General features: G+C 42.9%; 1 protein-coding gene across 3 annotated transcripts in view; it reads right to left on the bottom strand.

The window, feature by feature from the left end:
• Positions 1-25,547, bottom strand: part of plekhh2 (pleckstrin homology domain containing, family H (with MyTH4 domain) member 2) — a 159,231-nt gene that overhangs the window by 126,695 nt on the left and 6,989 nt on the right. Inside the window, exons 1-2 of one of the 3 annotated variants that reach the window (XM_078557165.1) lie at positions 20,346-20,442; positions 18,414-18,584 (exon numbers count right to left, since the gene is read on the bottom strand). In XM_078557165.1, the coding sequence (XP_078413291.1) occupies positions 18,414-18,536 (123 nt within the window). In that variant the 5' untranslated portion in view covers positions 18,537-18,584; positions 20,346-20,442. Of the gene's footprint in view, positions 1-18,413; positions 18,585-20,345; positions 20,443-25,547 lie in introns of those variants that run through there. The other 2 variants (XM_078557164.1, XM_078557166.1) reach the window with 2 other exon arrangements.

Raw genomic sequence — 25,547 nt, 5'->3', positions numbered from 1 at the left:
TGGATGTGGTGTCTTTGAATTTTTGGAAAGCTTTTGATAAAGTCCCACGTAAGAGGTTAGTATGCAAAATTAAAGCACATGGGGTTGGGGATAATATATTGGCATGGATTGAGAATTGGTTAGCAGCCCAGGAAACAGAGTAGGAATAAATGGGTCTTTTTCAAAGTGGCAGGCAGTGAATAGTGGGGTACTGCAGGGATCAGTGCTTGGGCCCCAGCTATTCACAATATATATCAATGATTTGGATGAGGGAACCAAATGTAATATTTCCAAGTTTGCTGATGACATGAAACTGGGTGGGAATGTGAGCGATGAGGAGGGCGTTAAGAGGCGTCAAGGCGATTTAGACAGGTTGAGTGAGTGGGCAAATACATGGCTGATGCAATATAACGTGGATAAGCGTGAAGTTATCCACTTCGGTGGGAAAAACAGAATGGCAGAGTATTACTTAAATGGTGATAGATCGGCAAACATTGCTGTACAAAAGGACCTGGGTGTCCTTGTATACCAATCACTGAAAGCAAGCATGCAAGTGCAGCAAGCAGTTAAGAAGGCAAATGGTATGTTGGTCTTCATTGCAAGGGTACTTGAGTACAAGAGCAAGGATCTTTTACTACAGCTGTACAGGGCCTTGGTGAGACCACACCTGGAGTATTGTGTGCAATTTTGGTCTCCTTACTAAGAAAGGATATATTTGCCATAAGGGGAGTGCAGCGAAGGTTCACCAGCCTGATTTCTGGGATGGCAGGATTGTCGTATGGGGAGAGATTAGATCACTGGGGTTTAGAAGAATGAGAGGGTATCTCATTGAAATGTGTAAAATTCTGACAGGAATGGACAGATTGGATGCAGGGATGACGATTCCCCTGGCTGGGGTGTCTAGAACAAGGGGTCACAGGATAAGGGGTAGACCAATTAGGACAGAGATGAGGAGAAACTTCTTCACTTAGAGGGTGCTGAACCTATGGAATTCCCTACCACAGAAGGCTGTGGAGGCCAAGTCACTGAATATATTTAAGAAGGAAATAGATAGATTTCTAGATTCTGAAGGCGTCAAGAGGTATGGGGAGAGAGCGGGAGTATGGCATTGAGATAGAGGATCAACCATGATCATATTGAATACCAGGCAGCGTTCTCCACCATTGGACATCAGGAACCTCGTTGTAATACATCAGCATATCGTTATTAGGCCTGCCTGCCGGAATCGTCCCTCCCCGCTGGATTGTCTGCCCACGCCAACGTGTTTCACAACAATATATAAGTGACATGCGCCTGGCAGGCTGCACTTCGCTCAGGACTTCAAGGTTTGTTGCCTACCTTGCTTCAGTCAGCACTCACAATAATCAGCGCCAGGCTTCACAGACAGCACCATATTACTCTTAGGGGGGCTCATGGCAGGTGTCTATCTACCAGATCAGCTATATGTGGGTGGCTTTTCAATGGCTTAAGGGCTAGGGCTTGCTAGGCAAAGGGGGAGAAGTGGCCTCAGGCAAGGGAAGAGGCTGCAGGATGAGGGCTGTTCTGGGGAAGGATGGTAACCCAGGGGGTGTGTGTGTGTGTGTGTGTGGGGGCACATGTTGATCTGTGAAAATGGTCGCAAGATGGTGAGGGCCGAGGAGGCAGTCTCCAGTGGAGATAAGACCAGGTGGACATGTGAGGGTGTGTGTGAGAATGGGTGGTGACTTCCCTTAAGCTGGCAGTGAGTGAGATGCCAGTGAATGTGTGATGGGCTTGAGTGTGTGAGTTTAGAATGATGAGATGGTTTTGACCCAATGGTGGACAATCCTCTTATCTACATGTGATCCGAGGTTTGATGGCACCCAGTGCCCTGGATTCGAAAAGTTTTGATGATTTAGTGAACCTCATGAAGAATCATTATGAGCCCAAGCTCTTCGTAACAATGCAACAGTTCAAATTTAACTCAAGAAATAGAGCCCAAGGGGAGACTGTCGCTTGTTATGTGGCAAGTCTGAAACAGCTAACAGAATATTACAAATTTGGTACATCTGTAAATGAAATGCATAGAGATAGTTTGGTGTGCGGTATAAATCAAGATTCGATTCAGAAGAGATTACTGTCTGAAACAAATTTGGATGTTCAGAAGACACAGGAAGTAGCACTGGCTATGGAGGCGCAGTGAGGGACTCAAAAGCTGTACAGGGAGCGCAAAATGGCGCCATCCTCCATGTTGGATGGGGAGCCCCAACCAAAAAGGGCGCAAAAATGTACAGCTCTGATGAGAAATGGGAAGCAGCCACAGCTTACAGACAAATAAAAAGAAATGACTTTGCAGCGAAAACATGAAATAGTAACAGAGGTGGAAGCAGACAACCTTGTAATGAATTGAAGTTTAAAAAATGTTTTTACTGTCATCAATACAGACACCTCATGAGACATTGCAAGGATAGAATCAGGCATACTTTCAATCAAAAGATAAAACCCTGTGAGATTCATAACATAGAAGAGGCTGAAGTAACAGATTCCGATACTTATTGATTGTATAATTTAAAGGTAGGAAGAGCAGAACTAATCTTTGTGACTGTGAGGCCTATTATTCACCCTATCAGAATGGAGGTGGATACAGGAGCTTCCTCTACAGTGATAGGTGAGCATAAGGAATAAGCATTAAATTAAATTAGCAATAAATTGTACAGTATGGGGGTCAATCAGTGAAATTACTCTTGATGGCGGTAGCAGGTGAGGGGCCAAGTCTCCTTGGGTGAAACTGGCTGAAAGAAGTTAAATTGGATTGGAGTGAGATCTTCCAACTGAGAGTCACTGGGTTACCTGAGCTACTACAAAAATATGCCTCAGTTTTCCAAGATGAACTCAGAAAGATCCAAGGGCTACAATCAAAAATTCACGTTGATCCAGATTCTACCCCCCATTTATGAAGGCCAGACCAGTTCCTTATGCAATATGGGAGGAAGGTAGGCGCCGAATTGGATAGATTAGAGAAACTGGGAATAATACGACCTGTGCAGTTCTCAGAATGGGCAGCACCAATAGTACCCGTACTTAAGCCTGGCCAAAGTGTTTGAATTTGTGGAGACTATAAATTGACTGTCAATAAAGCAACTAAGTTGGACAGACACCCTATACCAAAAATTGAAGACTTGTATGCTAAGTTGGCAGGTGGAACTGCCTACATGAAGCTTCATATGAGCCATGCTTTTCAACAATTGGAGTTAGAAAAGGCCCCCCAGAAGTTTGTCACAATTAATACACACAAAGAGCTGCACCATTATACCCATTTGCCTTTTAGTGTATCCTCTGCATGTGCCATATTCCAGAGAACAATGGAAAATTTACTGCAGAAATTGCCTCATGTTGTAGTTTATTTGGATGATGTTCTAGTGACAGGACTCACTGAAAAGGAGCATTTGGTAAACTTGGAAGAAGTTTTGAAGCATTTTTCACAGGTGGGAGTGTGTTTAAAAAAATAAAAGTACAAGTTCCAAGAGAAAGAGGTAGTCTTTTTAGGTCATAGGATAATTGCACAGGGCCTCCACCTGGTTGAAGAAAAAGTGAGAGCCATTACCAGATAGGCACCAGCACCAAGGAACACCTCCGAGCTCAAATCATTCTTGGGGATGATTAATTACTATGGATGCTTTTTGCCTAATTTGTTGACAGAACTGGCACTCTTGTATTACCAACTCAAGAGAAACCAATGTTGATCTTGGCAAACACTACAGAAAGAAGCTTTTACAAAAGTGAAACAGCTATTGCATTCACCCACCCTTTTAGTACATTGCGACCAAAGAAAAGTTAGCTCTGACATGTGACGCATCTCCTTATGGAGTGAGAGCAGTGCTCTCCCATCGAATGGATGGTGGCTCAGAACGATCTATTGGATATGTATCAAGAATGCTCAACACAGTGGAAAAAGGATACTCACAGGTAGAAAAAGGTGGCTTGTCAATCATCTTTGGTGTCAAGAAATTTCACCAGTTTGTACACGATCATTATTTTACTATCGGTTCAGACCACAAGCCTTCGCTAGGATTGTTCAGCGAGGACAAGGCTATACCACCCATAGCCTCAGCAAGAATACAGAGATGGGTATTGATTCTGGCAGCCTATGAGTATACTTTCATTCACAGGCCTGGAAATCAGATTGCATATGCTGATGCACTTAGTTGTTTGCCTTTGAAAGAAAATGAGGAGGATGTTCCAGTTCCTCATGAACTCATTTTATTATTAAACCTCTTAGATTCATCACCAGTATGTGCTACACAGGTCAGAGATTGGACAAGTTGAGACCCAGTCTTATCCAAAGTACGAGAACAAGTTCTTCACGGTTGGTCGCAAGAACAGGAATCTGACAAAATGAAACCGTATTTTCACAGAAGATATGAGATAACCAGCCAGGGTGGTATCGTATTGTGGGGAGCTAGAGTGATTGTTCCTCCAAAAGGACAAAAGCATTTGTTAACTGAATTATATAGTGCACATCCAGTTATTTCCCGAATGAAGACCATAGCACGCAGCTATCTATGGTGGCCTGGAATGGATGGAGAAATAGAGAACTTAGTGAAAAGTTGTATGCAATGTCAGCAAATGCAAAAGTTACCTCCAACAGCTCCGTTACACTCGTGGGATTGGCCAGGAAGACCATGGGTGCAATTGCATATTGATTATGTGGGACCTTTTGTGGGAACAATATTTCTCCTTATTGTTGATGCTCACTCAAAATGGATGGGCCTGTATGAGTTAAACATCTACTGCTACAATTGACAAACTACGACAAAGTTGCGCCATCAACGGACTACCAGAAGTGGTCATATCAGACAACGGCATGGTATTTATGAGTACTGAGTTTCACCATTTTATTAGCCTCAACGGTATTACTCATGTAAAAACTTCACCATACCACCCTTCTTCGTATGGACTAGCCGAGCAGGCAGTTCAAACATTCAAAAATGGTATGAAGAAATTAACTGGAGACTCCAAAGCGACCAAGTTAGCACGTTTCCTTTTCCATTATAGAACCACCCCTCATATGACAACAGGTGTCACACCTGCGGAATTGTTATTGAATCACCATCTCAGAGCGAGATTGAGCTTAGTAACGTCACATTTGGCGGGGGGGGGGGGGGGGGGGGGGAGTTGGTGGAAAGGAGTCAAAAATTTGGACATGACTAGCATTGTCATGACAGAAAGTTTACCATAGGAGAGACGGTATATATGAAAACTTTTGGTGAAGGTCCTAAGTGGTTATCAGGTGAAATAAGTGCAGTCACTGGGCCTCTTTCTTACCACGTGAAAGTAGAAGACCGAATCATACGGAGACATATAGATCATATAAGGAGGAGAGAAACAAAGTACTGGGAAATGATTCCTCCAGTGTTCACGACTGCGTCAACATCTCCTGTTGAAAGAACTCAACTGGGTACAGATGTGTCTGAAGGATCGGCTGTACCTGCAAGAGTTGAGGAAACAGATTTGCAGGTGCCCACTGAAGAACCTGATGTTCAGACAACATCAGAAAAGCAGGTTCCTGACATAACATCTGAAGCTGTAGAGCTGGGATGTTCTACACGCATAAGAAAACCCCCCCAGGAAGACTGAATTGGTAAATTACTTATCTGTGCAAATAATTTGATATTTTGAGAAAAATTGTAATTGTAACTGTAAAATATATTGCTGAGCAAAGGGGGAGGAATGTGGTAATCTGATGTGTAATATACCTTTAAGAAGAATGTTATGATAGAGGATCACATGATCTTATTATCCAATGACAGAGTAGCGCGGGCTACCTCAGTAATCTGTAGTCAGTAGTGAGTAGTCCAGAGTAATGTAGAGACAGGGTTTTAGTTGTAAGTACAAACGTGTAGCTGCTGAGTTCCTTCGTAAATAAATAATGTGTTCTACATAAGAACTGTCGACTGATCTGCTATCCCTATGGTGCCAACTTGGTCATCCCAAAACAAGCATGCAACCCGGATCCATTGGTCCAACTAAACTAGTGACCAAGGATCCAACACTATCTTATGGGATTGCATTTTAAAATCAAAACAGACCTTAAGCCACTAGCCACCCTTCTGAACATGAACGAAAGTGCAAAAATACCACCCAGAATCCAGCAGTTCAGCCTAAGATTGGTGAGATATGGCTCCATGACAGAGTGTGCAAGGGAAATATCAAACAACGGCAGGCATGGTGCCATGAATACCATTCAAAGGAACCAAACAAGAGGATTTACACTTTATCGTGGAGGTTGAAGCATATACATTCTTAATTACTCAGCACTTACCAGCTATTGCAAAAATGCTGCAGGGAATAAAAGAAGCCCAGCAATGAGATGAAGAGTGTCTTCAAGTCTGGGAATATTGTCTGGAAGAATGGTCAAACTATATTCCCACTAATCTGATACTATGGCAGTACTTTGAACAGTGCAAGTACCTAACCGTCATTGACAACTTACGAGTCTTCAACGAGAGAATAGTCATACCAAGAGCACTTCAGCTTCATTCTCTTCAAAGACTTCACCAAGGTCATCTAGGAACAGCAAAATGTCGTGCGAGAGCATAGCATTCAGTCTAGTGTCCAAGCATTACTCACTCTATAGAAGAAATGATTTCTACCTGTCTTACTTGTACCGTAAAGCACCAAGAACAAAAAGAACACTATTACCTTCTACGTATTCCATCAAGGCCGTGGCAGAGCCTGGAAATGGACTTATTTGAACTTAAGGGGAAAATCTTCCTTATTATCATTGATTACTACTCACAGTGGATTGAAGTAAACAGACTGCATTAGAATCACAGTAGTAGCAGTCATCCAATCCCTCAAGAGAGTTTATGCAACATATAGCATCATGGACATTGTGGTGTCTGACAAATGGCCCCAGTTTGCTTGAGTTATTCCACAATTGCACAAATGAATTTGGCTTTGTTCATGTAACCAGTTCACTTCGCTATCCTCAAGAGAATGGAGAAGCTGAGAGAGGAGTATGAACGGTCAAAAATTTATTGAAGAAAAACAAAGACCTTAACCTAGCTCTTCTGAGTTATTGAACCTCATTGCTACAAAACAGTTTCTCACAATCACAGTTAGGAGACTGAGAACACAACTTCCATCTCTAGAACAAAAAGTCAAATCCAATATCACCACGAATGACCACGAAAGAGTAAAGCAGCGTGAGGAAGAACAGAGAAGCAACCAGACTTGGAACTTTAGTCACAGGCATAGGGCACACGAGCTACCAGTGTTGAAACCCAGGGAGGGAGTATGGGTCCAAGACCAACAGAAAGATGGCACAATCATTGAAAAAACTCCACAACCAAGATAGTACAGGATTGAGACAGACCAGGGTATCATAAGGAGAAACGGCAGCACCTTAATATCCTTGGAGAGAAAGCCAATAGAAACTTGGGCTTTCAGATCCTGATGAAGGTGAAGAAAGACTTTCTACAAGCTCTACTGTCACCCAGGAGAAGGTCACTCAAATGGACGGAAGGGAAAGTACGGAAAATCCTCGACCTCAAAAAGAGATCAGAATGAGATCAGAGAGATAGAAACTAACCCTGTGAAGTCTGAGGCTTTGAGGGGAGGTGTAGAAGGATGTAAATATTATCGAGATAAAGACTTAGGCGAGGAGATGTAGACTAAAGGATTAACATCAGAAGCATGCATGATGCTGATGTAATAATGATATCAGATCACATGACTGAGAAGTAAGCGAGATCTGGAAGAAGGAGAATCTCCAGCCTCATCTAGTAGTCCAAATGTGTAAAATCTTGCCGTAAATAAAGAGGAATGGCTTTGAAGAACTACAGACTTGAGCAACATACTTTGGGATAATAGACAATCCCCAAAACCTCTGCCTAGACCCCGACCACACAACAAAACAGCAACTAAACTACCGCTGGTCATTAGTTGACATAACAAACATAGAATATGATAAAACAAATGGACTCTCTAATTATTCAATGAGTAAATACAATGTGCAATGTGGTACTGAGCCACATAGTTCAGTAAACTACCGGTTTCAATCTCTGGTCTGAATTAATTGATTTAAACCATGTTAGCCGTATGGAAATTCATTTCGGCTGCCCTGACAAAAGGAACAAAGGAAGAATTGCTGCTTTCAATTACCATCAAATGACTCCTGCTAGAACAAAAATAAAAATACCTGGAAAAACTCAGCAGGTCTGGCAGCATCTGCGGAGAGGAACACAGTTAACGTTTTGAGTCCGTATAACTCTTCAACAGAACGGAGTGCATAAACATATGTGTCAGATGAGAGTACAATTAGGCTCAGCTCTGATGTAAAGACATTGATCCAGTCACCCCTTAATCTTCTCAGATTAATGAACAAATCCCTGATTTCTCCTCATTAATCGACTCCCTGTTAAGGAAAATACTCCTAAAATGGTAAATAATAAAAATAAAATCATTCCCTATGGGTTAAAATAATAATTTTAGAATGTATTTCTTAACGGTTCATTACAAATTAGGCTTTTGCATGCAACAGTCTTTCAGAGACTTATGGTGGCACAAGGCTATACGTAAGTAAAGTAGTTCCTATATTGGACTGTCAATTCCAAAACTGAACTGAACTGAGTAGAGCTGCTAGGTCAATGCCTTTATGCCAAAAGAGGACTTTCATGTCCCAAGTGGAAGGTCTGTCCGTTTCAATTATCAGGCAGATCCTGATTTAGGCAGTCAGCCGTCCTCATTAATATATTTAAATATAGATAAAATAACAGGGTTATCACCCAATTTTAATGTCAGTCAGTACTACCATGTGCCTCTTCAACTAATCCACAAACCATGGATAACAGATCAGGCGATGGTCATTTGCAGGCCGTTACTTAAAGAGATCATATATTGCAATCAGGTAAAGTTGGAAGTAGATCTGGCAATGACTTTCCCTGAATTATTTCCGGACATTTAAGCATTAAATATCTCCTAAGTTTAAGTCTTTTCTGGCTGTTATGATATTTATATTTCCTTGGCTGCTTAGATCTGCTGCTTCATTTACCTTCCCCATGATCTTTTCAGCCCTCCCTTTTAGAGATGTTGCTGCAGACCCACATCAGTCTCTACCCTATTGGATTCCACCCCATCAAATGTCAAGTTGCTCATAAACAGCACAATTAGTACTGACAGTTTGCTGATTCTACTTAAATCAGGTTCACCCACGAAAATTGATGGGGCCTCCTGCCAGTATCAATGGGCAAGTGGAGTTGCTGTCCTGCCCAACAACCATTCAATGCATGCCAGATATAGAATTAGTCACAATGAATTTAGTCTGCTACTCCAATCTGCAGACACGCATACCTTGTCCAGCCACCAAAAGAAACTGGACCACTTTAGTTCCTGAACTGTTCTAGATGTTTCTCCCTGAAACCTTATAGATGTTTATATAAGAACACGAACATAAGAAATAGGAGCAGGAGTAGACCACATGGCTCTTCAGGCCTGCTCCACTATTTGAAACGATCATGACTGATCTTGGGCTTCAACTCCATTTTCCTGCCCGCTCTCCATATCTCTTAATTCCCTGAGACACCAAAGGGTTGGCAGTGAGAGAGGGGGTCAGTGAGCAGCAGAGGCCATAAACTGGTGGGTTGGTGGTAAGAGGAAGGTCAGGGAATGGAAGAGGATGCTCAAAAATGGTGCCAATCGGGTCATGTGGCCCTATGTCAGACCTGGCGCAAAAGGGCTTTAAAACGACTAGCAACCCTAAATGCAAATATGGGTCCCAGTAAGTGACCAATGTAAAAATGGAAGAACTTAAACCAACAGCTTTCCATTTTGCCCACTCCTCTGACAGACACAAAATAATTCTATTTTAGCTACAGCGATTTGGAGAGACTATTTAAAGGCACATTTATCCTATCTACTTATTTCCATTAAAAATATAATAGAGGTTCTTTCCTGTTTGGCATTGGATGAAAGTTCCGCTTTTACAAGCTATCTTTCAGATGAGAGTCTTAGCCCATGCTATATTGAGGAGAGACAGAAAACTGCTAAAGGAAGGATGACTTCTCTCATTGTTGAAGTGCTCCTCTTTATGAGTTGATCATGGGATAAAACAGATGATCTTAAATGGAGAGGCCCTGTTAGCTAGTCTATCCCACTCTCTTGACTAGGTACAATAGCTCTAACATGGAATTGTCTTAAGATATGAGAAAGAAGAAAATATGATAAAAATTGCAAAAATAAATCAGTGAGGACTAAGCACTGTAATGAGTTAATGTGCAGCTTTCTATCCCATCCCAGTAGGATTGAAATCAAATCATGATGATGGAATAAAAGTCGCTAGTACTCGCAAGGTACTGATAACAACTTCAGAACTCAACTCCATGAATCATTTATCCATTTTCTCATTAAATTTAAGGATCCAATGAAAAAGTTGTAAAGAAGAAATTTTGATTTATGGAAGTATCGTTTAGTGTTTATTTAGATGAGAAAAATACTGCAATGATTCAAGAAGATGTTACATACAGTAACTCCCCATTTCAAGTTGCCCTGTTTTAAGTTGTTCCACTTTTACATCGGACAGTTATTGGGACCCGTATTCGTATTTAGCATTGCTAATTTAATTTTAAGTCATTTTGCGCCGGGTCTGACGTAGGACCACATGACCCGGCTGGCACCATTTTGCAGCGCCATCTGCTGTTCCCTCGCCCTCCCTCTCACCACTGACCCTCCGGTTCATGGGCCTCTGCCGCTACCTGACTCTCTCTTTCACTGCCAGCCCTTTGGTTTGTGGCATCTCCCTCTTCCTGACCATTCCTCTTGCCAACAACCCTCTGGTTTGCGGCCTCTGCGCTCCTTGACTCTCCCTCTCACTGTCTCTCCAGCTTGTGGCCTTTGCCACTCCCTCTTGTCACCTCTCCAGCTTGCAGCTTACCTCCTGAAAGCTGAAGCTGCTCTCCTTGCCTCTTGCCACCTTTCTCCAGAGCCCTTGCTCACCCCTTTTCTCTAGAGCCCTTGCTCACAGTGAACATTTGGGAGAGGGAAGTGGCGAATGGGAGAGGCTGCGAGCCAGAGGTAAGGGAAAAAGAGTATACAGCGACTAGGAGGGTCAGGGAGTGGCAGAGGCCGCAAACTGAAGGGTCAGCAGCAAGAGAGGTTTTAAACTGGCCTGGAGTTTAAATTTTATTTTAGAATGATTTGGTGTGTTTGCTTAGCTTGACCATTTTACTTTAAAGGCATTTTACAAACATGCATTCTACAGCAAAGCAACTATATCAAATCACCATTTTGTACTAATAAGTTATCAGGAAAGAAGCCATGTTAATGTTGTTAACCTTTTACAACAAGTTAGTTTGATATACTACTGTGAAGTGGTCACTGACTAGCAACATGTGATTGTCTTGGAAGAAAGTACTTAATTACCCTGTAATTGAAGACTAAGTAATTCATAATCAAATAGTTTATAAGAGTTGGATTATATTTATTTTCCTACTGATATTCCTATGTTAAGATTAAAAGTCTGAAATTTAAGGATGCCACAACAATCGCTGTCAGAAAGGACCCTGCACTACCCAGTAGTGGCCCCTATCAGACCTCATTACAGCCTTGGTTCAAAAATGGACAGGAGAGCTGAACTCCCGAGGTGAGATGAAAGTGACTGCCCTTGACATCAAGGCTGCATTTAGCTGAGTGCGGCATCAAGGAGCCCTAGCAAAACTGGAGTCAATGGGAGTTGGGGAAAATTCTCCACTGGTTGGAATCATACCTAGCACAAAGGAAGATGGTTGCGGTTGCTGGAGGTCAGTCATTTCAGTTCCAGGACATCACTGCAGGAGTTCCTCAGAGTAGTGTCCCCGGCCCAACCAACTTCAGTTGCTTCATCAATGACCTTCCTTCCATCATAAGGTCAGAAGTGGGGATGTTCGCTGATGATTGCACAATGTTCAGCACCATTTGCGACTCCTCAGATACTGAAGCAGTCCATGTCAAAATGCAGCAAGGCCTGGACAATATCCAGGCTTGTGCTGACACGTGGCAAGTAACATTCGCGCAGCACCAAGTGCCAGTCAATGACCATCTGCAACAGAAGAGAACCTAACCATCGGCCCTTGAAATTCAATGGCATTACCATGTGTGAATTCCCCACTATCAACATCCTGGGGGCTACCATTAACCAGAAACTGATTTGGACTATCCATATAAATACTGTGGCTACAAGAGCAGGTCAAAGGCCAGGAATCCTGTGGCGAGTAATTCACCTCCCAACTCCCCAAAGCCTGTCCACCATCTACAAGGCACAAGTTAGGAATGTGCTGGAATACTCCTCACTTGCCTGGATGAGTGCAGCTCCCACAACACTCAAGAAGCTTGACACCGTCCAGGACAAAGCAACCCGCTTGATTGGCGCCCTGTGCACGTACATTCACTCCCTTCACCACCGACGCATAGTAGCAGCAGTGTGCACCATTTACAAGATACACAGCAGGAATTCACCAAGGCTCCTTAGATAGCACCTCCTAAACCTATGGCCACTACCTGGACAAGGGCAGCAGATAGTTGGGAACACCACCACCTCGAAGTTCCCCTCCAAATCACTCACCATCCTGACTTGGAAATATATTGCCAAAATCCTGGATCTCCCTTCCTAACAGCACTGTGGGTGTACCTACACCACATGGACTGTAGCAGTTCAAGAAGGCAACTCACCACCACCTTCTCAAGGGCAACTACGGATGGGCAAGAAATGCTGGCCCAGCCAGCATAGCCCACATCCGACGAATGAATAAAAATAAAGAACACACTGTCCATGACTGACCCAGTGCTAGCCTACTAAATAAAGGCACTTGTGTAGTATTAAGATAAAAAATACATCTTGAAATAATCCGTTGGCCAGGATTTTACGGCCCTGCCGTGGCGTGTCTCCCCTCGGTGGATGCGGCGAGCCCTTAAATCACCATTCAGTTCAGCAGGACTGTAATATCCCGCCAGGCGGAAGGGACAGTAAAATTCTGGCCATTGTCTGGTGTTTAAGGCGATGTGTGCGAATGGCTAGATCCAATGAAATAAACCCTTACAACATTATCAGCCATTGACTGTTAGCAACAACTTTGGTTCAAGATTGGGTGATGCCAGAATTAGGAATAAAAGAGAGTTTTGGGAACCATTTTGTTTTTGTACACCAAGTGGAGGGAAAACAGATTTGATTGACAGATCCTCAGGGGCAAAGGGAGTTTCTGCCAATATGGGGATCAGTTGTGAAGCTCAGGGACAGAGGCAGAATTCCTGTCGGCACGAAGGGTTGAGGTTGTTTTCTGCTTCTTCTGGACTGGCATCCATTGGAAGGCGTGAAGTATGTAATGTTTGGTTGATAAGTGTACTTTTGTGTCTTTTTTATTAGCTAATTGATAAGTGTATTGCTGTTTTATTTTGCTTATGTTCAATAAACTTTGGTATTATCTGCTATTTCAGTTTATGAGTCTTTGCCTAATGGCTATATCTCAGTCAAACTAAAACAGTTCAAAGGATTAATTTGGGATCCAGTAGGCTGTAGAGAACTAAATTAGCTCAAGTGTAAATTTATCAAAAGACCATTTTTAAACGGGGTCAGGGAGTAGCAGAGCTTGTGAGTTGTGTCGACAGGAGGAAGAGTCCGCAATGACTGGAAGGGTCAAGGAGCAGGATGTGTGGTGAGCGGGAGGTTCAGCGAGCAAGATTGGCAGCAAGCAGGAGGTAAGTAGAAAGTTAGCGTATTTCTTTTTTAAAAAATTTCTTTTATTTTAAAAGTTAATGCATTTACCAATATAGGGATTTAGCAATGTAACGTATTTCAACTTAGAGTATAATGTTTAAATGAACTTTTTCTGATGAGAAAGATCCTCCCTAACTACAGCTTTTGCATTGGTTTTAGTAGGAAAAGCTGATTCGCTTGAAGTTGTTTCACTTTTCAGGAATGCAATTACAACTTTAAGTGAGGACTTCTTGTATAACTGAACTTTAGTATATTTTTGTAAATGTGAGTTTATTCGTAAGAAACCAGGTGAAAGGCCTTCCCTGTGTTTACTATTAATTTGTCAGCTGTGTTGGCAACAAACTTGCTTGCAGCGATACAATAGCTGATTATGTTTTCTCCGTAACCTGGGATACTGAGGAACATCCCACCAACCACCTCCCTGGACAGTCCATGCATCAGCAATTTATCAAATATACTAACTATGCATCTTCTTCCTGTGAGCTCAAGAAAATCATTATTAATTCAAAGCCTTTCCTCCTCAGACCACACAATTGCACTTTCACTCTATCAAGTGTCCTCCCCAAGTCAAAAAACTTATTGGTGAATAACATTATTGTGTATTGGATTTCTAATTTTAAAAAAATAATCACAAATCCTTTCTGTATTCTTATGAGACACTTCAATTATTTTAAAAATTTCCACATCCTCTGTTGGGACTGTAGTAGTCTCTAGGCCGGGTCACTGAATCCCAAGATACATTTATGTCATTTCCTGGCCTGGAGACATCAACAACATTAATTACACAAAAAGAGGTCAATGCCCTTTTTGTAAATGCCCTAACTTCTGAAAAAGTTAGTTTGTACTTAGTTTTCCTACAAAGTACACTTGTGATGGATGTTTTGTTTTCATACTCTCTTTGGCATTGAGATTTTTATAACACAGATGGCGTGACATCCATTAAATATTTTTTGCATTTGGATGAGATAATATCATGACATAACAGATTAATAAACAAAGAAAAAAAACTTATGAGGATGTCACTAAAACTATATACACACTACTACCAGTCCACTCCCTTTATATTCAACAGACCTTTGTTAGGTGTTTAAAAAAATCATGAAGGGTTTGCAATGGCTTAGCTTCTAGAACTGTATTACATAGTGTTTACAGTGCAGAAATTGGACACTTGGCCCAACAGCTCCATGCTGGTGTTTATACTCCACACGAGCCTCCTCTCACGCTTCATCTAACCCAGTGACACTCACTACACAGTCCTCGGACTGCTTGAAGCCCAACTTGCCTTTCCTGTGGCCCACTCGCTGAACCACCCATTCACTGCTGCCGCCTCCCTCCAGCTCGCTGCCTGTCTGTATTGCCTCTCCCGCTTGTCGCTTCTGTCCCTGACCTTCTCACTTGCAGCCCCTCAAACGTGGTTGTTTGCTTCCTCCCTCTCGCGGTAAGGAAATGAAGAGCAGTAGGGTTGGTGAATTGGAGAGGCAGCAAATGATAGAGGTGGGAAGCAGAAGGGTCGGAGAACAGAAGAGGTGACAAGCAGGATAGGCAGTGAGTGGGAGGCAAGTAGAAAGATTTATTAAGTTATTGAGAGTTCGTAAGAGGATTTTTCAGGCCAGTTAGGTTCAAGGCAATCAATGGTTTCTAATGTAAAAATTACAGGTCAGGAAAGTAACCCACCCTTATTATGTGGTTGCTTATGGGAAAGTGATTTTACTTATCATGTTTTCATTTAGCACACTGATTCTTTTAGGAACACATTAGGTGTGCTAAATGAGGGATAACTATAAAGTAATTACTTTATTAAAGGAGGAAGAATATAAGTAATTAACACAAATAATATAAAGATTAATATTTGTTGCCAAAGTTAAAAGATGAACTGCCAAAACCAACAACAGTCAGAAGACAAGGGTGCAACGTATAAGAAAAAGTAGAGAAGTTATGCTCAATGTATATCGAACCTTGATTAGGTAACGCCTGGGGGAGCCTGTCCAGTGACAGCTGTCCTGCAACAATTTAACACTGGGAACAGTGTTAATTGTTTTAAGGCAAGACTTTCTTGGGAGGAAGTCCCACTTTAGAGATCTCAATTACTCTTTGTAGTGGTGAGTTCCATATTTTAACCACTCTCTGAGAAAACGAGTTTCTCCTGAATTCCCTATTGGATTTATTAGTGACTATCTTACATTTAAGTTCCCCAGTTTTGGTCTCTGCCGCAAGCAAGAATATTAGAAACAGGAGCAGAAGTAGGCCATTTGGCCCCTTGAGTCTGTTTCACCCTTCAATATGATCATGACCGATCATGGCCAACACGTGTAATTTTACGCTTGAGTGGGTCGGGTGCGTACCCACCCGCCGAGCTAAAGATTTTGCCCATGAAGTTCATTTGCCAATTACACACCCATTCTGCAAGTTTATTAGTATCTTCCTGTATTTTGTCACAATCCTCCTTTGTATTAATTACACATTCCAGTTTGGAGTCATCTACAAATTTTGAAATTGTACTTCTGATACTCGAGGCCAAATGATTTGTAAATGGTAAGCAACAGTGGTCCCAGCATAGAGCTTTGTAGAAAACCAGTCTTCACCTTTTTAGAACCAAGTGAGAGCAGGCCTACTGAGCTGAAAAACAGAGAAGAGTTGTTGGAAGAATATAGAGCTGTGAACTGGGCCAAAGGCTGTGGAGGTTGATGACAGGTAACACACCACCATCATGAAAGGTTGGCTAGATCTATTTCACTGCTGTAGTGGGGGCAGAAACCAGATCGGAGAGAATCAAATAGGGAATTGTGGAAGAAATGGCATACATCTGGGAGATAACAATATGTTCAAGGATGTTGCAGTTGAAAGGGAGATTAGAGGTGGTAGTTTGCAAGCAGAGAATGGCTGAGGCTTGATTTTTGAGGATTGGTTGATGATAGTAGTTTTGAAGTTGAAATGGCAGTCAAGGTGGGGATTCTAACCCAAGATTTATCTGTAAACCTAACTCCTTACTATAGAGCTGCAAAGCCAGCTGCCATAACGTACTCAGTCGGTAGTAATCTTCCTCAACTTGGTTGGCCTCTAGTCCGTTTCAAAGCATACCTAGGACACGTGTAGATCAAGCTCAGGGGAATAAGACAGAAGATTAGAGGAGTGATAGGAATTTTAATGATTACAACAGTGCTAGTTATCAGTGCGGATCACAGATGGGAGGTGAGCAAATTAACCAAATAATATTATTGTTTTAAATAACATTTGTGGCAGAAGACTTAACACTGAAAATGCTTACCCTTACCTCTCCTTATCCTCGGAATCATTTTGGGAACTAGCTGGAGTGGATTGCTGAGTTGAGTTACAGTGCATCAGTTAACAATTATGTGAGAGAAAACATTGTTTATTGGAGAGCCATATGCTCCAGACATTATTTTATTTTTCTCACACAATTTCAAAACAATGTGGTATATTGTAAACAAGTTTGTTGGAGAACAGTTCCAAATAAACAGTAGTGTAGAAGTTTCTAAATGTTGAGATTAAACGGAAACATATGGCATGACAAATGACTAAAGAAGGCTATGAATCAGATGGGTAGATATGAAACCATTTGTTCTTTAAAACAGGGTAAGATTTCATGAATAGTGATACAAACTTCTTAAATAACTTTTCAGAAATGTCACACTTTTGTAAATAATATCAAAACCCTATATTTCTAGAACACATGTAGTCTTCTAATTCTATATGCTGTATACTTTATTTCAAAATGTTGAAACAAAAATTTTTTGAAAAAACCTTCCAATGTTAAGCAAGTTTCAGCCTTGATTCAGTTGTAGTACTTTCACCTCTGGGTCACAAGGTTGCAGGTTCAAGTCTCACTCCAGATTTTGAGTGGCACAGGTCTGCGGCTGATACCGAAGAACCACTGACAAGGTTAAGCCACAGAGAGCAGGATTTGTAAGGGTCTTGTTGGGGAGGTGATGGGGGGAGCCTTGTGCATACAGGGTTTTTATGCTCTACTTGTGGGGCCTGGAGGAGCACTCCTGACCCTACAAGAAAAGTAAAAAAAAATTCAAAACCTCTTCTGACCCCAGATCTTCTTCAGGCTCTCTTCAACCGACGGGAAAGCTAATAGCTATTTCCCGCTCAGGCTGCCAAATAAAATTGTATTTGGGGCTTGACGACCTCACCAGACCCCAATCATGTATATATAAAGGAGGGCCCTGTCAGCTTCATGCAGGTGTCCTTGCTATCTGCTCAAAGGAACAGGTTAAATTTTGACAGCGTGTTCAGTGCAGGATGTTGGCGGTTAGTCATCTAGCCAATTCAAACTCCCTACGTGTCAGATTTCCACCAGACAAGTGGGGCTAAAAACCATTCCTATCATTATGCATTGAGTCAGAATAGCATCTGTTCATCTTTAGTCTTGACTGATGCAATGACCATTTCCTTGTTCTAATTTATTAATACCTTATTTATTAGTGAACACAATCTGCTGCACAAAATTATTCTTAACTTGACACTAGTTGCCTATTATCCATTAGGAGCTTTTTGCTAATTTTCTTGATGCCTCTCAATTACATCAATTTCATTCAGCACTGAGAACAAAAAGTGGAAAAATTATATATTGCACATCTCTCACTGACAAGCATGAAGATAGCAAGCCTGTTATGTGTGGTTTAAAGACAGTAGCCCTGCTGCAATGCCAGCCCTCCCCTCCCACCTCCACCCATCTCCATCTCAATTGTTCATATTTACTTGCCTTCTCTGCAAGAAGCTCTCGGATTTTGCTGGCCTGCACACGAAACTTGAGCAATTGTGACTCAAGAGTCATACATCGGTCTTTCCAGTCTACATCTCCAGCCAAGTCTGAACCCTCAGCCATGGTCAGTTTTTGTCTTGTTAAAAGGTAAAAATGTTGAGATCCAGTATCCTAGAAACAGTTCAAAAAGTAATAAGAACTGAGCACAAATGATACAGACTTAAACAAACTTTATTTCAACTCTCAGTAGTAATAAGGACAACCAAAGAAATGTTCAGCAGTATTGTGGTTAGGCAGCCAGTACTGTGATACATTTCAGTTTTTTGTAGCATAATACTTTTAACTGATTATGGACACTGTGAGGTGTTAAGGAGTGCAATATACAATTTCATACATAATTGAAATGTCACACTGAGCATCCACAACTCGTTCTGATGGATTACAAAGATATGACATGGAAAACAGATTAAATACATCTAAATGAGATGTGGAAGTCTGGTTAAGGTCTACATAAATAAAACACCAATATTTTTGACAAGGCTCTTTCATTCTATTAGACTCAATGAGCTAAAAATTGGCTTGCTTCAGTTTTTGGGCAGGGGAACCATGATTTGTGATTAGCCTGCACGCGGCCCCATTGAGGCAGGCAGACATTGTGCTACCATCTTATTTGAGATGAAGACAGAGGCTTCATATTTCGGATGGCAGAGTTTTCCTACCCCCTTCCGAGGACTCGGTGGCAAACACATCCCAGCCCATGCTGGCTGCCCTGCAGTCACTTCACGTGAGCATTAATTGGCTGGAGTCAGGGCTTCTGCCCCTCTATCGGGAGGAAGTCCCACCTCAGAGAGCTGCTGACCAATCTAATTGGCCAGAAGCTACAGTGAAGAGGACTGGGTCTACAAGCAGTCCTGAGAGCCTAAGTCCCAGGTGTTCAGGACCAGGTAAGTTTTGGGGGTCTCAGGTAAGGGAGGGTAGGTGAGGTCTTGTTGGGGGATGGGCTGTGGTGGACAGAGTGGGGGTTAGTGGGGGTGTCTGTAGGGGTTTGGGGAGGTGATGGAAAGAGCCCCGCAGGGGTCAGACCAACCCAATTTCTGGGGGGGCGTGGTGTGGGGGTGCCTGATGATAAAAGGAGGCTGCTGGAGGAGGCGTCCCATGCCCCTTTCTGCCCGAGGTCTGAGCAGGGTTAATTTTCGGGCTTCCCCCCACTGCCCCTGAACCCCTCCCGCCAGCCTAGAAATTGAGGTTGGGCGGAAAGCAGGCCTCGCCTGACCCAGCGTAAAATTACCGAGAGGTCAGAGCAGGCTGAAACCTGGTGGGAAAGCCCTCTGTAAAATTTTATGGTGATCCCCCACCTACAAACCCCACTGGCGGGGAATGTAGAATTCTGCCCAGAGTCTCAGTTGAGGAGTTCTTCAAAATGTTCTCTCCATTGAATACGGACTGCCTCGATCACTTCCATGCTTGGCTGTCAGTGGGGTGGCGTCTGAGTGCTTGGGCCATAGATCATTCTGACAGCACTGAAGAAACCGTGCATTTCGTTGGTGCCCGAAAGTTTTTGGATCTCCCACACTCTTTCTACCCACTATTTGTTCTTTATGTCACCGAAACAAATTGCAACAGACTTGCTGACATTTTTCCCTCTTTCTGCAGGACATGGTGATCCATAACTGCAGGGAGAAGTAGAAAACCAACAGGGGACTGACATGTCTTCATCACCTAAGCCTGCTGGAGGAGACTATGCTCAGCATCATGGGGTCAGTTGTAACAAAGGACTTTGCATCTGATGCCACTGAGAACTTTCAGGATGACTGTATGCTCCTGCTTTATGGCCCTCTCAAATCCCACCTCATCTCCACCTTGCTATCTGCCAAGAAATGCTAGCCACAGATTATGTGGCCACGGAGCTCTTGCATTTCATCCCACACCCACCTTTTCTCACCACATTCCTCTCTTTCTGATTTTCTGATTTCCGTTTTCCAAGAATAGCTGCCTATCCAGCCTCATGAGGATGACAGCTGCTATAGACCTATGAGGAAGAAACATTGTCACTTGATCTGACACTCACAGCTACCAGCTCAGATACTGGCACTGCATGTACCTTAGAGAATAGTGTAAAGTCAGAATCTGCATGTGGTGAGTCACTGGGCATGAGTGGCTGCAACCAGGCCAGGGGTATAAGACAGTTCATTTGCAGGCTTCCCAGAGGGCAAGGTAGCATATGAGTTTTGCTACAGGGGTCTCAGATGAGGACTTCAATAGGCCAGACTACAGCTGAGTGTTGCTGAGCATGAACATGGAGATGCTTTCAGCATTGGCAGGCCCGCCAGGCAGCTGCTTGTCACTGCAAGGAGCATGGAAGGGTCTGGTTCCAACATGGCACAGGACACTGTTTGGAGCCCATCCTTTTCGGCATGGAAGTGGTGGCCAGCTCAATGTGGACCCAGCCCTGATGCAATTTCTCGTGGCCACTGTCTCAACTTGAAGTGCAGTAGAGACAGAAGCTATCTTGGTGCTGCAGCGGAAGCTCAGATGGAAGGCATGTGATCTATGCTTGCTGCCATGCAGGTTCAGACTGTTGTCATTATGGCTACCGATCTTAATGCTCAAAGGAGCATGCAGGCTCTGACAGCAGTCCAGTAATCTGTCCTTCAACATATTACTAGGATTGCTGAGAAGCTGCCCTAGGGGACTGCCAGTGGCTCCATGGAGCACAAACCTGTTCTACTTTTGTGCTCCCACCACCGTAACTCTGTCAGTGCCCTTGCTGTTGCCTCTCAGCCAGCCAGCCCAGACTGCTGCAACACATGCTGAGGTTTTGTGGTCCGAAGCTGGGTCTTCAAGGCCCAGAGCTCTTTGAGGTTGCAACACCATTTACAATCTCACCCAATGAAAGTCAGCAGCCTTCTGCCAGTCACGCTACAGCCACTGGGATAGCACTGCATAGGAGCATGAAGCCAGGAAAAGGTAGCCACAAGACAGGCACCAATGGATTGCACAAAGGTGAATAGCTCAGTTTGATAGGTATTATTGGGTGTGTCACTTGATAACATTGTTTAAATTTCTTTGCTACCCTCACTCGATCTAACCCATCTCCCTCTGAACTTGCAGTATTCATTTCTCTCAGGTCTAATCCTAATATTGTCATTAAACCTGTTGATAAGGATTGCACCATGGTTGTCTAGTGAACTGACCTCGAGGGGGCAGAGGCCAAATGCTGAATCTCTGACACCTCTGCCTACCTTCCCTGAAACATGACCCTACCATTGAAGAGCAAGCCATCATTTCCAAGGCTGTCACTGACCTAAACTCCTCTGAAGATTTTCTCTCCATGACCTCCAACCTCATAATCCACCAACCCAAACAGTCCACTTCTATCTCCTTTGCAAGATCTATATACAGTACTGGTGAACTAATCAGGCTGGATTTTCCCTCTGGGGTTGGAAAATAGAGATTAGGACAACTTCTGGGTCCCGAGCCTGACTCCCAGTAGAATGTGTGATTTTCTCGGAGGCGGCCAATTAATGGTCAGAGGGCAGGTTGGCTGTCCAATCAAGGATATAAATGGGCCTTGAAGTAGGAGGGCCAATCAGAAGCCTTCCCCCAGCTTGAGAGGAGCAGCAGGCATAATGAAGAGTAAGTAAGAGCTAGGGCGTTTCAAAATGGAAGCATCTTCTTTCCAACTTTTTAAAATCTTCAATTAAAAAATTGATTCAGCAGCCAGGTCACCACTGTGGAATAGGGGGAGGATCACTCTACAGATCGGCCTGTGGCTGTCTCTGCACCCAGGCAGGCAGGGAGGGTCCCAAGGTTTGTTTTGAGTCCTGGCCCCTTAGCATGCCATTGGGTGTCCATCTCTAGACACCTAAACTGGCCCCTGCTATCTGTGGAGACCTGAATTCCAGTCGGCTGCCTTGAATTGGCCTCAATTAGGCCCTTGATGAGCCTGATGAGCTACTTGCCATGTGCAGATGGGTAGCCCACCTCAACTGCCCACCTCCCCATCCCGCCATTGCACAAATGGCTCGGAGGCGGGATGGAGCTGGCTCTGCTCCTGGCTCCAGTGAGAGTTCAAAATCCAGCCCATTGTTTCAGCCTATTCTTGCCTCTCAGAACTGGCTTCACCCTATCTCGACTCTGTTTTTCTCCCCTTGTCTAGACCCTTCTGGCCTACACCAGTGACTCTTCTAACAACCTCCACTTATTAAACAGTTGCCAGGCCTTAACTTTCTCTTTTTCTTCAATGCCTCTACACCACCATCCCCCAACAGGACGGTCTAAGAGCTCTTTGCTTCTTCCTTGCAAGGAGGCCCAACTAGTCCACAGCCACCACCACCCTTCTCTGCCTCGCCGAACTTGTCCTGACATTTAGCAATTCCATCTTTGACTCCACCCACTTTCTTCAAATAAAAGGTGTTGCCATGGGAACCTGTCTAAGTTCAAACTATGTCTGCCTTTTTATGAGCTATGTAATATTCTTTGTTCTTGTCCTATTCAGGACACCCCCACCCCCCACCTTCTTACCTCTTTTTCTGGTACATTGATGACTGGTACAGTGGTGTATCCTGCTATTTTTCTAAAATGGAAAATTTGATCAATTTTGCTTCCTTTGACTTCACATCTTTCATCTCCAACTTCTCTGTCTCCATTTCTGGGGATAGACAATCAACCAATAAACACTATAACCCCACTGACTCCAGTAGCTACCTTCAGTAACCTTCCCTCCACCATTATAAGGAATCTGTTTAATTCACCCAGTGGGAACTTCAGGACATTTCTTGGGTCTTGGACCATGTGTTGTAGAAAGTGTCTCCAGCTGCTCCAACTTGAGTTCAGGATTTCTGAGCTTGAGGGGCAGCTGGAGGATGAGAGTTTCCTGGATTATACATTCCAGAAGGTGGTCATCCCACAGGCAAGTAGAGGTCAGAATAGTAGTTGGGTGGCCATCTGGAAGAGGAGGAAGAGGCAGGTGGTACAGGAGTCTTCAGGGTGTGTGCCGCTCTCAGATACTCAGTATTAGAGATTGCTGGAAGTGATGATGCCTTAAAGGAGTTCATTTCAAACTATGGCGCCAATAGGCAAGGAACTGAACAGGAGGGAACAGCAAAGTGTAGAAATTCAGTTTTTATAGAAGATATCATAGTTAGGGGGATAGTCATTTAAGAAGGACTACGAGGAATGCAAAGAGAGGACTACAGTGCATGTATGTAAATACAGAAAGTGTGGTGAATAAGGTTGGTGAGCGACAAGCACAAATAGCATGGGAATATGATGTAGGGGTACTAACGAAAATATAGCTTAAAAATGGTGAGGATTGGGCACTTAATATACAAGGATATAAATTGTTCAAAAAATGTAGAGAAGGGATAAAAGGTGGTGGTGTGGTAGTAATGATTAGAGAAGACATTGTAGTATTAGGAGGAGAGGATTTCCTTGAGGGGGCAAGGACAAAGTCCATTTAGTTAGAGTTGAGAAGCAAAAAAGGTAAGATCACACTACTTGCGGTATTTTATAGGCCTCCAAATGGTGGGAGAGAGATAGAGGAAGAAATCTGCAACCAATAGGCAAGGACCTGACATGTGTAAGAACTATAGAGTAGTGATATTGAGGAACTTTAATTATCCAAATATCAACTGGGCTAATATTAGAATAAAGGGTAAGGAGGGGGAGGAATGTCTGAACTGTGTTAAGGAGAACTTCCTTGAACAGTATGCTCTCAGCCCAACTAGAAAGGAGGCATTGCTGGATCTGGTGCTGGGGAATGAAGGGCCAAGTGGACCAAGTGGCTGTGGGGGAACACTTGGGTAAAAATGATCATAGTTTCCTAAGGTTTAGATTAGTAATGGAGAAGAACAAGAAACAACCTAATATAGAACTTCTAAATTGGAAGAGGGCTAATTTCATTGTGATGAGAAAGGATCTGGCCAGGGTAAAATGGATCAGAGACTGACAGGAAAACCTGTAGCAGAACAACGGGTGATCTTTAAGGAAGACACACTTCAAGTACAGGCTAGGCACATTCCAACAAGGGCAAAACATATGGGAGCAAAAAAGGGTTTCTTGGATGATAATGGTGATAGAGATTATGATGAAACAAAAAAGGAGGGTGTATGATATATGTCAGATGAGGTTTTCAAGTGAAAACCAGGTCAAATACAATAAGTTGAGGGGAGGTGAAGAGGAAAATAAGACTGGCAAAGAGAGAATATAAGAATAGAATAGCAATTAACATAAAAGGGAAGCCAAAAATCTTCTACCAGCATGTAAATAGTAGGCAGGTTGTAAGAGGTGGAGTTGGTGCTATTAGGGACAAAGAAAGTGATGTATGCTTTGAGGTGTAGGGCAAGGCTAGAATACTTAATAAGTTCTTTGTACGGGTGTCTATTAAAGAAGAGGAAACTGGCAAAGTATTGGTTGAAGTGGAGATAGTGGAAACAATGGATAGAGTGAAAATTGAAAGGGAGGAGGTACTAGAAAGATTGGCTGTGCCTAGGATAGATAAGTCACCTGGTCTAGATGGCGTGCACCCCAGATTGCTAAAGGAGATAGTGGAAGGGATTGCTTTAATTTTTCAAGCTTCCCTAGATATGGAGGAGGTATCAGAGAGTGGCAAATATGACACCCTTATTCAAGAAAGGGTGCAAGGACAGTTAGTCTAACATCAGTTGTGGGTAAGGTTTTGGAATCCTTAATCAGGAAAACAAATCAACAGGTACTTGGGAGTGGTCTGAGTTAATTAAGGAGAGCCAGCACGAATATGTAAAATGCAGATCATGCTTGACTAATCAAATTGAATTTTTTGATGAAATAACAAAGAAAATTGATGAAGGGAATACGGTGGATATTGTCTATATGGATTTTAAGAAAGCATTTGACAAGGTACCACATAAAAGTTGGGTAACACAATTGAGGTTTACGGAATAGGAGGGCCAGTATCCAATTGGATAAAAAATTGGCTTCAGGACAGAAAGCAACGAGTCATGGCAGATTGATATTTTTTGGACTGGAGGGTGGTAGACAGTAGTGTTCCCCAAGGATCAGTGCTTGGACCACTGCTTTTTTTCTATATATACACACATGACTTTGATCTTGAAATACAGAGTAAAATTTCAAAATTTTCAGATGATAACAAAT

Source organism: Cetorhinus maximus, chromosome 14, assembly GCF_964194155.1.
Source record: "Cetorhinus maximus chromosome 14, sCetMax3.hap1.1, whole genome shotgun sequence".
Taxonomy (NCBI): domain Eukaryota; kingdom Metazoa; phylum Chordata; class Chondrichthyes; order Lamniformes; family Cetorhinidae; genus Cetorhinus; species Cetorhinus maximus.
The sequence above is the reverse complement of the archived record's forward strand: the minus strand, read 5'-3'. Positions and strand labels throughout refer to the sequence as shown.